Source organism: Hemiscyllium ocellatum, chromosome 7, assembly GCF_020745735.1.
Source record: "Hemiscyllium ocellatum isolate sHemOce1 chromosome 7, sHemOce1.pat.X.cur, whole genome shotgun sequence".
In the NCBI taxonomy this organism is placed as follows: domain Eukaryota; kingdom Metazoa; phylum Chordata; class Chondrichthyes; order Orectolobiformes; family Hemiscylliidae; genus Hemiscyllium; species Hemiscyllium ocellatum.
Genome location: NC_083407.1, coordinates 114,532,761 through 114,545,053, shown reverse-complemented (window position 1 = coordinate 114,545,053; position 12,293 = coordinate 114,532,761). Strand labels below are relative to the sequence as shown.

At 42.7% G+C, this 12,293-nt stretch overlaps 1 protein-coding gene across 1 annotated transcript in view; it reads right to left on the bottom strand.

Annotated features, from left to right (window-relative positions):
- Window positions 1–12,293, bottom strand: part of zgc:112416 (uncharacterized protein LOC550509 homolog) — a 43,287-nt gene that overhangs the window by 4,984 nt on the left and 26,010 nt on the right. Inside the window, exon 5 of the mRNA XM_060828170.1 lies at window positions 6,469–6,583. Coding sequence (XP_060684153.1) covers window positions 6,469–6,583 — 115 coding nt within the window. The remainder of the gene's footprint in view (window positions 1–6,468; window positions 6,584–12,293) is intronic.

The window sequence follows — 12,293 nt, the reverse complement described above, 5'->3', positions numbered from 1 at the left end:
AACTTGTACCTGAAGTGGGAAGTGGAAGGGGAGGTCCTGGATGAATACTTTGCTTCAGCACTGATTATCGAGAGGGACCTTGTTGTTTGCAAGGGCAGCGTGAAACAGGCTGACATACTTGAACAGATTGATGTTAAGGAGGAGGATGTGCTGAAAAGTTTGAATAACATAATGATAGATAAGTCCCCTGGGCCAGACGAGATATACCCTAGGTTACTACAGAAAGCGAGGGAAGAGATTGCTACACCTTTGGTGATGATCTTCACATCCTCACTCTCCACGGGAGTAGTGCCAGATGATTATAGGTGGTAAATGTTATCCCCCTGTTCAAGAAAGGGAATAGAGATAATCTTGGGAATTACAGAGCAGTCAGTCTAATGTCTGTGATGGCCAAAGTATTGGAGAGGATTCTGAGAGACAGGATTTATGATTACTTGGAAAACCATATTTTGATTAGAGATCATCAGCATGGCTTTGTGAGGGATAGGTCATGCTTCACAAGCCTGATTGAATTCTTTGATGACAAAGCACAAAACATATTGGTGAAGGTAGAGCAGGATATATGGTGTATATGGATTTTAGCAAGGCGTTTGATAAGGTTCCCCATGGTAGGCTCATTCAGAAAGTGAGGAGGCATGGGACACAGGGAAATCTGGCTATCTGGATAAGAATTAGCTAGTCCATAGAAGACAGAGGTTGGTAGTAGATGGAAATTATTCAGCTTGGAGCTCGATGACCAGTGGTGTTCTATAGGGATCTGTTCTGGGACCTCTGCTCTTTTATAAATGGCTTGGATGAGGAAGTGGAAGGGTGGATTAGTAAGTTTGCTGATGACACATAGGTCGGTGGAGTTGTGGTTAGTGTGGAGGGCTGTTTTAGGTTGCAACAGGACATTGACAGGATGCAGAGCTGGGCTGGGAAGTGGCGGATGGAATTCAACCTGGAAAAGTATGAAGTCATTCACTTTGGAAGGTTGAATTTGAATGCAGGTTAAAGGCAGATTTCTTGGCAATGTGGAGGAACAGAGGGATGTTGGGTTCCATGTCCACAGATCCCTCAACATTGCTATCCAAGTTGGTAGGGTTGTAAAGAAGACGTATGGTGTGTTGGCTTTCAGTAGCAGGGGGTTTGAGTTTAAGAGCTCCGAGGTTATGCTGCAACTCCATAAAGCCCTGGTTAGACCACACTTGGAATATTGTGTTCAGCTCTGGTCACCTCATTATAGCAACGATATGGAAGCTATACAGAGGAGATTTACCAGGATGCTGCCTGGACTGGAGGGCATGTCTATGAAGAAAGTTGAGAGAGCCTGGGTTTTTCTCATTAGAATGAAGAAGAATGAGAGGTGACTTAATAGAGGTGTACAAGATGATGAGAGGCATAGATAGAGTGAATAGTCAGAGACATTTTCCCCTGGGCAGAAATGGCTATCACAAGGGGACATAATTTTAAGGTGATTGGAGGAAGGTTCAGGGGAGATGTCAGAGCTTGGTTCTTTACACAGAGAGTGATGGGTGCATGGAATGCACTGCCAGCAGTGGTTGTAGAGTCAGATACATGAGGGACATTTAAGCGGCTCTTGGATAGGCACATAGATGGATGGTTGTTGGACTGGGGACTGGGCGGTCGTTGGCTTGTGAACCTGGGCACCACATGTGGAAGATCCCTGCACTGATCTGTTGAAAGAATGTAATGCTTATCTTTTTAACTTCATTCTCATTTTTCTAACTCGCACTACAAACAACTGTAAGTAATGTAACTTTTTTCTTTCTTTTTCCATTTATTTCTGTATTTTATATCTAAGATCTGTACCTAGGTACTTTATACCCAAGGTGGTACCATATAGGGCAATGTATAAACTTCTTACTATGCTCCTGTATTTCCATACTTAAGTACATGCAGCAATAAAGGAAATTCTAATTCTAGTGCTGGGCCTCTGCATGATCAGTTTAGCTAGTCCCACATATCTGCATTTCCCCAATTCCCTGAAACTGACAGACAATTACACAATTTCCTATTGAAAACTACAATTGAGTCTGTCCCACACCCCACACACAGGCAGTGAATTCCAAATCCAGTCCTCAAAGCTGTATGAAAATTCATAAGGTGACCATGTTCATTTTCTATATTCAACAAGTTTATTCCCATAATGAAGCAGAAATCAACGGTAACGTGCCTGTAATGTTGATGCTTCTGCTGCCGTAAGAGGTCCAGATCAGTTCTGCATGCATTAATGACACGAATGGCAGCAGTTTTGATCCTGTGCACTTGTAACAATTCCTGACACCATCCAGCTTCAGGGCTATTAAAGTCAGAGTTTTCTGACCATTGCACTATCAACCAATGAGAACAGATTCCCTTCTATCAATCATCAATCACAAACTTGCATATCTGTCCCAAATCTCCTCTCTCTCTTCATTGTTCTAAGGAAATTTCTTAGCATGGGGCTCTATAAATCTTCATAATTCCACCAAGATGTATGTTCATGTACCATTTGCACATGGCATCCTGGTTGGGGCACTCGTGCAGAATTCAACTGTGTCAACCCAAATATTATGTCATATCATCAGATTGGGTGGAGCTTAACGTAATTCAAGCATTAACTCCTTTAGAACCATTAGCTTATACAATGACAAACAACCCTAGTCTGGAAATAAAAAATTGCTCAGTCCTAGAACCATTCTGAAAGACCTTTTCTCAATCCTCTCAAGGTCCCTCATGCTCTAAATGCCTGAGTCTGCACCTTTAGACTTCAGAGAAAATAGATAAAGATTATGTTGGAGAACCAATCAGAATGGGAGTGAAGATTTTATCGAGACGGGTTTGAGCAAGCTGCAGATGGATTGTGGTGAAAGGGAGGACCAACTGCTGCATAGATAGGGGGTTGGCTGGGAGGAGTTACTTACAGGAGCAGAAACAGAGGAAATGAGGTTGATTTATGGAAGGACAATATAGATGGTGTAAGATGCCTTGCTTCAAATGTGAGCGAGTCCTTAGGAGTAGAGAAGCTATGGGAGGTGGGTTGAACAGGTTTATTTAGAGGGACACGTTTAATATGCACCATGGGGCAGGAATGCCAAAGGAAAGGACGCAAGGTAAGTTGAGATCAATGTTGAACTCAGCCAAGAATGGAATGAATCGGCCTAGTTTCCTGACCCACATTGTTGTCCAGTTATCTTATTTCGAAGTGCAGATGGGTGGTGGTGGCTAGAAACAGGGTCAGGCTCAAACAGCCTGCCCAGACTCACTACAGGGCGACTTGGAGGCGTTTAGAAGACGGTAAAACCCAGGAGCAGAAATTAGGCCATTCGGCCCATCGAATCTTCGATGCCATTCAATCATAGCTGATAAGTTTAGAACTTAGAATCCCTACAGTGTGGAAACAGGCCATTCGGCCCAGCAAGTCCACACCAACCCTCCAAAGAGTAACCCACCTAGACCTATTCCCTTATTTCTCTACATTTTCCCCTGACTGACTTAGCTAACACTATGGGCAATTCAGCATGACCAATCCACCTGACAGGCACATCTTTGGATTATAGGAGGAAACCAGAGCACCCAGAGGGGACCCATACAGACACAGGAAGAATGTGCAAACTACATACAGACAGTTGCCCGAGGTCGGAATTGAACCTGGGACCCTGGTGCTGTGAGGCTGCAGTGCTAACCACTGAGCCACAGTACCACCTTTTTCTACTCCATTTTCCCACTACCTCCCTGTTACCTTTGATCCCCTTGGCAGTCAAGAACTTATCTAGCTCTGTTTTCAAAATACTGAATGACCTGGCCTCCACAGCCTTCTGTGGCAATGAATTCAACAGATTCACCACCCTCTGGCGAAAGAAATTTCTCCGTATCTCCATTCTAAAGACAAACCAAATGTTGGCATGAATCAGAACACTGAGAGGAAAATTAACAACAAAGAAATGGGAGGTTTAAAAAATAATGTTTTGAACAACAAAGTCGAGTAGCAGAGAGATTGAAGTGTTCATGGGCTCAAGTCAATGAAAGCTATGAAACAGGTACAAAAAGTAATGAAAATAGCTCATGCAATACTAGTGCTTGTCATGAGGTTCCTGTTGTTTAATAAAAGATGGAAATGATGTTAGAGCTCTGCAAGACTCTGGGTGGACCTTGTCTGGAACTCTGCACATCTACTGATGGCAGAGAGTAATTTGTTCATGGGTGTGGGCATCACTGGCTCAGAGAGACAGCATTTATTGCCCATCGCTAATTGCCCTTCAAAAGGTGATGGTGAGCTGCCTTCTTGAATGGATGTAGGTCTTTAGTATAGGGACACTTACAATGCAGGTCAGAAGGGCATTCCAGGACTTTGACCCAGCAATAATGCAAGAATGATGATATATTTCCAAGTCAAGGTCATGTGTGGCTTGGAGGGGAACTTGCCGATTGTGGTGCACCCATGTATCTGCTACCCTTGTCCCTCTAGGTGGCAGAGGTTGTGGGTTGGAAAGGTCTAAGGAACCTTGGTGAATCTGCTACTGAGGGACGGGAAGAATCAGCCAAATTTCCTGATCCACGTTATTGTCTAGTTATTCTGTTTCGAAGTGCATGTGAGTGCTAGTGGGTGGAAACAGGGTCAGGCTGTACTCTACAGACTATATGTTAAACATCCTGACCAAACTCACTGCTGCTACTGAGTGACACTAGTAAAGGGAGTGAATGTTTAAGGTGGTAGATGTGGTGCCAGCCATGTGGGATGTTTTGTCCTAAATGATTTGTCCTGGAGCTTCTTGACTGCTATTGGAGCAGCACCCATTTGAGGAAGGGGGAGTATTCCATCACACTCCTGATTTTACTTTGTAGATGGTGACAGGCATTAGACAGACATTTCCAGTCTTAGAACTGGTCTTGCCACAATATTTATGTGGCTGGTCGAATTCAATTTCTGGGCAGAAGTGAGTACTGCAGATGCTGGAGATTAGAGTCAAGATTAGAGTGGTGTTAGAAAAGCACAGCAGTTCAGGCAGCATCTGAGGAGCAGGAAAATCGATGTTTCGGGCAAAAGCCCTTCGTCAGGAAGGGCTTTTGCCCAAAATGTCAATTTTCTTGCTGCTCGGATGCTGCCTGACCTGCTGTGCTTTTCCAGCACCACTCTAATCTTGACTCAATTCCATTTCTGGTCAATGGTAATCTCCAGGACAGTGAGTGTAGGGATTCAGCAATGGTAATGCCAGTGAATGTTAAAGGTGATAAATAGACTCTGTCTTGTTGGGCTTGTGGTACTGCAGTTCCCCTCATGGCTCTCTTTGAGTTTCGTAGTTCCATCACATCTCTCAGGCCATTTACCTTGCCTACCTCCAAGTTTCCTCCCAATGACCTATATGTCTACATATTTCATCATTAGCTCCTCTGAGCCTTTCCCACATGACCAACTTCAATATTGTGTACCCAATCATAAGACCCTGTTGAGAAAAGGATTCATATGAACTGAAGTCAGGATGAAAGAGACACCAAGAGAAACTCAAAAGAACATCTCTATTCTGCATAACAAATCAAAAGCAGGCTTTTTAAAAACTCTGAAGAAGGGATTATGCCCGAAACGTCGATTCTCCTGTTCCTTGGATGCTGCCTGATCTGCTGCGCTTTTCCAGCAACACATTTTTCAGCTCTGATCTCCAGCATCTGCAGTCCTCACTTTCTCCTTTTTAAAAACACTGTCCAGGTTTGAACAAGTTAGAAGCAGGTGCTATATTCTGGTCAGATTTCAAGATACGGTTGCAACCAACTAACAAAACTATGTCAATAAGACCATTCATGTGCGGCAAAGCTTACAAAGACTGTCCGCTAAGTTTTAGACAGTACTAATCAGAGGCATGATCCACTTTTAGCAGAACTGTACGCAATTGTCAAAATCAGAAGAAGCAACCAGAGGTAAATACTTCCACACATCCAATAGTGTGTCTCATATGTATACATATGTATACATGTGCCGAGATGAACATTAATGGCAGGCTGTAGCAGGACGCTGAATAATGTTATCGAATTTGGAGTCTACTTGCTGGCACATCCCATCAATAACAGGGGACTAACGACAGCTGTCCAGAGAAACAGCAAGTTCCCTTAGAGAGGGGAAAGAACTTATTTTAGGAAGTTACAGGATGGGTACATACAGCCAGGGTAGGCACTTATTCAGTGCAGAAATAGACTGAGACAAATACATCATTGTTCAATAATATATGGTTTAGACCGGCCTACCATTTTGAAAATGGAGATTTATTATCTTGCTTTCATATTTTTTCTCTTTTAAGTCAACATTCTGATGTGGACTTGGCACATTTTGTCTTTGATCTCAGGCATGCAAGGCTAACCGGCTTTAATCAATTCTGAAATGTGAACGCACATGCCTCACATAATGACCCAACTTCCAAACATAAACATAGGACAAAACAACCACTTTTGAAAGACTTCACATCCAAATAAAACAATGGTTTGAATATTTCTTACCTTCCTTGATGCTGCATGACCTGATTGGTGGAAGAGTTTGTGGAGGTGGGATCTGTGTGATGAGTGGTTGTTGCTGTGGTAACTGCTGTATGATTGTTGAGGGCTGCTGGGGAAGCTGGCGAGAGAACACCCAGGAGTAAACATTGAAAGATATGCAGAAATAGCTGAGCGACAATAATTGACAGTAAAGTAATTTTCGTCACTGAGCAGCATGCTGCTACAAGAATTGTAATGCAGGAAATGCGTTATAAAAACCTTGTATTCGTATAGCAACGTCCACAAGCTTGTCATGTTCCAAAGAGCTTTGCAACCTATGAGTCTGGTCAACTCTGTGTCGAGCATTCCATCTTGTGGCTCAGAAGCGCTCCCCCCACCCCCACCCCCCACACCGCAACCCACCCTGGTACTGCAGACTCTGCTACAGAGGAAAACAGTGGGTTGAGAAGGTACACAATTTGCTGTGCTCTATTTTCTGTGGGCCCAATTCCTGGCCAGCTAACTTTTCTGTTTCTTCTTTCACTTTCCAATGCCTCTCCAAAAATCAGCCTTCAAAGATCATGGCCATCAGCGACTGTCTTCCAGTTGCCTATGTTGACTTTGTATTTGGTTTGCTAATGTCTCTGTAATACAGCTATGAACTTGCAGCAGGTCAAGACCCTGTGGCCATTTGACTCGATGAAAGATATTTGGGTATATGATTGCCATCCGTTCAACGCACATGGTCGAGCCACTGCAGGCAACATTGCCTTAACAGAACGGCGTGCTGGCTCAGTGGTTAGCACTGCTGCCTCACACAACCAGGGACATGGGTTCAATTACTGCCTCAGGCAACTGTCTCTATGGAGTTTACACTTTCTCTCTGTGCCTGTGTAGGATCGCTCTGGTTTCATCCCCATGGTTCAATGAGATTAGCTGGATTGGCCGTGCTTATAGTGTCTGGTAGTGTGCAGGCTCAGTGGATTAGCCATGGGACTTGTATGGAGGTGGATTTGAGTGGGATGCTCTTTGAAGGGCAGGTGTGGACTCGATGGGCCAAATGGCCTGCTTCCACACTGCAGGGATTTTATGTATCTGACAAATGTATGCTGATGGAATAAGCCACTCCAGGATCTCCGACTTAATGACACTGTCATACTGAGAAATCCTGATGACGCATCTAAGACTGCAAATAAACATCTGTTTTTTTTCCCTGCCAAGCATTTGTTTTCTAGGTCTCTCTAACTTGGAGAATTACACTGAAGATGCTGTGGTAGATTGCTGTGTAGTGTCCTCATTCAGATTGCTGATGCTCTCCACTCTCTTACTCAGTTAGACCAGAGCAGCTACAGCTTTTCGATGCACACTCTGATTTCAGCACCAAGTGATAGATGCGGGTGACTGCAGAATCTAGAAACACAAAGCTATCAACAGCCTCCAGTAACACATTGCAAACGTTGATGGGATGGTGGTGTGGCAATATTCTGGCCATGAGGCTTATCCTCCTTATGGTAATGATCAAACCAAATGTTCATGGAGAAAGAGAAAGTCAGCCCATATTTCTCACAGTGGAATGCCAATGCAGCATTGTCTATGTAAAACGACACTCTGATATGGACTTCACACATTTTGTCTTTGATTTCAGACAGGTAAGGCTGACCATCTTTACGTCAATCCTGACAATGTAAGCACATACCCTCTGAACATGACTTGATGGCAAATGAAGTGGCAAAGAGAGGAATACGTCCAGGAGTTCTAGCACCAGAACACAGCCCCTGTTTCCACTCAGAAATCAAAGGGTGCTGAGGATTCTCCATCATTGCTGACCTCACTATCATCTTGTCATGGATACAGGGGATCACACTGAGCAGAAAATGTGTTGCTGGTTAAAGCACAGCAGGTTAGGCAGCATCCAAGGAACAGGAAATTTGACGTTTCGGGCCAGAGCCCTTCATCCTGATGAAGGGCTCTGGCCCGAAACGTCGAATTTCCTGTTCCTTGGATGCTGCCTAACCTGCTGTGCTTTAACCAGCAACACATTTTCAGCTCTGATCTCCAGCATCTGCAGACCTCACTTTTTACTCGATCACACTGAGCAACCTTAGAATGCAGCCTATTATGTCCAGGAGCTTAAATAGACCATCTCTGCTCACATCATTGAGTGCTTTGGTGAGATTGCTGAAAGCACTATTCTATGTTCACTTCCATTCAAAACATTTTTCTTGGAGCTGTTGGACTGAGGAAATCATGTCATTATGGAACCACCAGCTCTGAAATGATGTGAAGGAATTCAGGGCAGAGGAACATGAATGGGCCATTCGGCCCATTGAGCCTGCACACCTGTTCAACACAAAGCATGGCTGATCAAAAACTCCAATGTCAGATGTGTTCAGCCAGGATCTGCAATCTGACTAGAGTAAAAATAGAAATACGTTTAACACAATGTTCAGTGGGGAAATGTCTTTATAGCTGTCACAATCCTGTTCTTGTTTGAGGGACACAACTTTTGCATCATGCATAACATGAAGCAACATACTCTCCCTCCAGCAGAGAAATAATGCAATATAACGCAGGGTTGCTGGTTTCCTGTGCTTGATTAATTCAAGCAGACTAGCATCAACTGAAGCTTTGTCGGCAACGGTGCTAGATATTAAAGCTCCTTCACTGAGAGTTTGATTCTCAGCTCTTCCACGGAAGGTGGGCTGTCAATGATATCCAGAGCTTCCCATTCTCCCCAGGAGTAAAGCTCAGGGCACTGTCCACCTAACCCCTGGTGTACTGCAATCAATAACAATATATTTTGGTCTCAACATCACCTTTTTGTTTTTCACAGAAAGACATTTTGATGCCCTGTGTTAGAATACAGCTGGCAAACGTGTTGCCTGTAGACACTGCCTAGCAGTCTGAACTTACTTCAAGCAGCTCCTAGGACATTCCGAGCCTTCTTGCTGAGATTCTCCTCGTAATAAATGAGAACAGATTGCTTGCCTTCAATGATAGACTCAAACAATCCTTGCCTCAAACTAGGTGATGTACGTCCTCTTTTGCTTGCTAAATATTGAGAATGCAATATTGTAAATCGTATCTTGAAATATGTGCCATTTCTCCTCTGCATTCTTTGTGGAAATTGAGAGAGAGTGCTTATTCATTGGAGTTCTGGAACTGTTTTAAAATACACTACAAACCTCTGGATATTGCATCCCTATCCAATGAGTAAATATGGAATTCTGCTGTTGTGCAAAGTATTTCAAACATTCATTATTGATTCATGTGCCCTGTTGGCTCAGTTCATAGCCAGCTTACTTCTGAATTAAAGATTATAGATTAGAGTGCATTTTTAACATTATACTCATTTGTAGAACTAATAATGCAAACTGAATTGTAGGTACAATGTTTCTCCAACTGTGATGATACTATGGCTTTAAGAATTGTATTTTGTTGAGGTTTTTTTGTGAGACAGAGCTATCAAGTGGTCTGTTCCAAGCCAGTAAAGTAAACAGCTTGTGAGATCTTGGTGTTTTTTTTAAGTTGCAACAATAGAAGTAGCATATAAGGGTGGGGTCAAGCTCTCGCACAACCAGGATTTTAGTTTAACTTCCAATGGCTGTTGGGGTTTGGAAGCTCCTATACATCTCTCCCTGCTATAGCAAAATGCTTGATTTCTCTCCCTCTCTTACATACAGAACTTTCTCTTGATGTTCCTTCCTTCTGGGCTAGAGAATTGCATGTGAGACAATCTATTTTACTAAATTTGCTTTTGCCAAGGGTGTGTTTATGGGATGTTACTATATTGTAATAGTTGCTGTTTAGTAGTTAAATAATCTATAATTCTATCAAGTTTTCCAATCGAGTTGTTATTAAGTTAATCGAGTTTCTTTTGGTGTATCTTAACTATAACATAAGAATAAGGTGTGTTTTACTTCAAGGCTGGTAGTTTGACCAATTGCATTGCATCTAGAACACAATGCCTTCCACTTCTCTTCAAAAATAAGAAAATGCTGGGGTTTAGGTTAACTTCTTAATATATTCTGAGAAGGTTTGGTCTGGGTCATAGCATTTGGATGAAACATTAACCTAGGCCCCCTATGTCAATAAGTCCACGTTAATGACCTAGCATCCTTTCTTTAAAAGAGGTTGGTATCTTCTTTTCAACATGCTGATTGCAATTCAGCCAAAATAAAAGTGATTCACTGCTTTTTCTCACCTAACAACTGATTGTGGATATTATGAACACAGATGACAGCTCACATTACAATAATTACACATTTCAAAATCATTTCATTGTATGAAGAAATGGATGACCTCCAGACACCTAGAAGACATGAAGGCTCTCACTTCACTTTTTAAAATTATTCAACAATATTTGATAATAATTGAAAAGCATTTACTGTTTCATAGGAGTATTCAGTAATTACCATTATTACAATCATAACTATTTACTTATGATTCGGAGGTCTTAGGAAAACCATATTAAAGGCTGCAAGTATCTTTCTAAAAATAATCTTGGAAAAGACAAAGCATTATAGCAGGATAGTTCCACTGGATGCCATGAAGATAGAGACATCTCAGCATTCATAGCAGTGGAGGTCCTCTACTCAAATTATAGACTTCGGAATTGGATTGACTCTGCCCAAGGTCACTTCATACATGTAGGATAGTGTGGTTTAAGGATTAATGTTATGTTGTAGAGCCTCCAACAACAGTTGATGGTGGGGTGTGTAAATCAAAGATTGCTCAGAAGGGTCCTCAAATGAACTCTTATGGGTAGAACTCAAAAACACAACAAAACAAAAAGAGTAATCATGTTGCTGGGGGGAGTGTATTTTGGACATCCTAAGAAAAACAGAAGAGCAGATATGTAGGCAAAATTCACAGAAGTGTAAAAGTAGTAAGGTGGTGACAGTAGTGAAGCACAACTGGCCCAACATTAACTGGGGTAGTCATTATGTGAAAGGTTACAAGGAACGGCATTCTTAAAACGCATCCACAACAGCTTTATAAGCCGCTACACAGAATGCCCTAAGAGAGAGGGCAGTCCTGGACTTAATTTTAGGTCATGAAGCTGGGCAAGTAATTGAAGTATCAGTGCAGGAGCATTTTGTTAACAGCAATCATAACTGTTAGATTCAAGATTATTGTGTAAAAGGACCAGGATGGCCTGAAATCAAAGTTCCTCGACCTGGGAAAGGCTGATCTTTACAAGACAGAGTGGCGGAGGGAGCAGCAGAGAGACCTCACAAAGGAGCAATCTCGACTCAGTCACAACGACCGAACAGCAGAATGAACAACTCGGGGTCAAGGAACATTAGGCTACAAACATTATATTCCTGCAGTGTTTCCATCCTTCCCTCCTCCTTAACACAAAACTAAAGGAAAGATAGATAGAGCTGAAAATGTGTTGCTGGAAAAGCGCAGCAGGTCAGGCAGCATCCAAGGAGCAGGAGAGTCGACGTTTCGGGCATGAGCCCTTCTCCAGCATCTGCTGTCCTCACTTTCTCCTGAAAGATAGATCGAAGCTGGTCGAGAGTTTGCTGGAGCCGAGAAGGTTGACTGGCCGATTTGTAAAGATTGTATTGTAATTTAAGTAACTAGTCAATTGGAAATTACCGACACAATCATTTGAGAGGGGCTGCTTTGTGGTGGAAGTGCTGCTGGTCCGTATAAGTGCAGGCTTAAGTGAATAAAGGGCTTCAGTGTGTAAGATGAGCAAGGTGGAATCAAGGTAAGACTCTTTTATCTTTCTAAATATAAAAATGGCAATTAGGGCAGTGGTGTGCTCCTTCTGCCAGATGTGGGAGATCAGGGAGCAGTCTAGTATACCTGATGACCGTGTCTGTAGGAAGTATGAT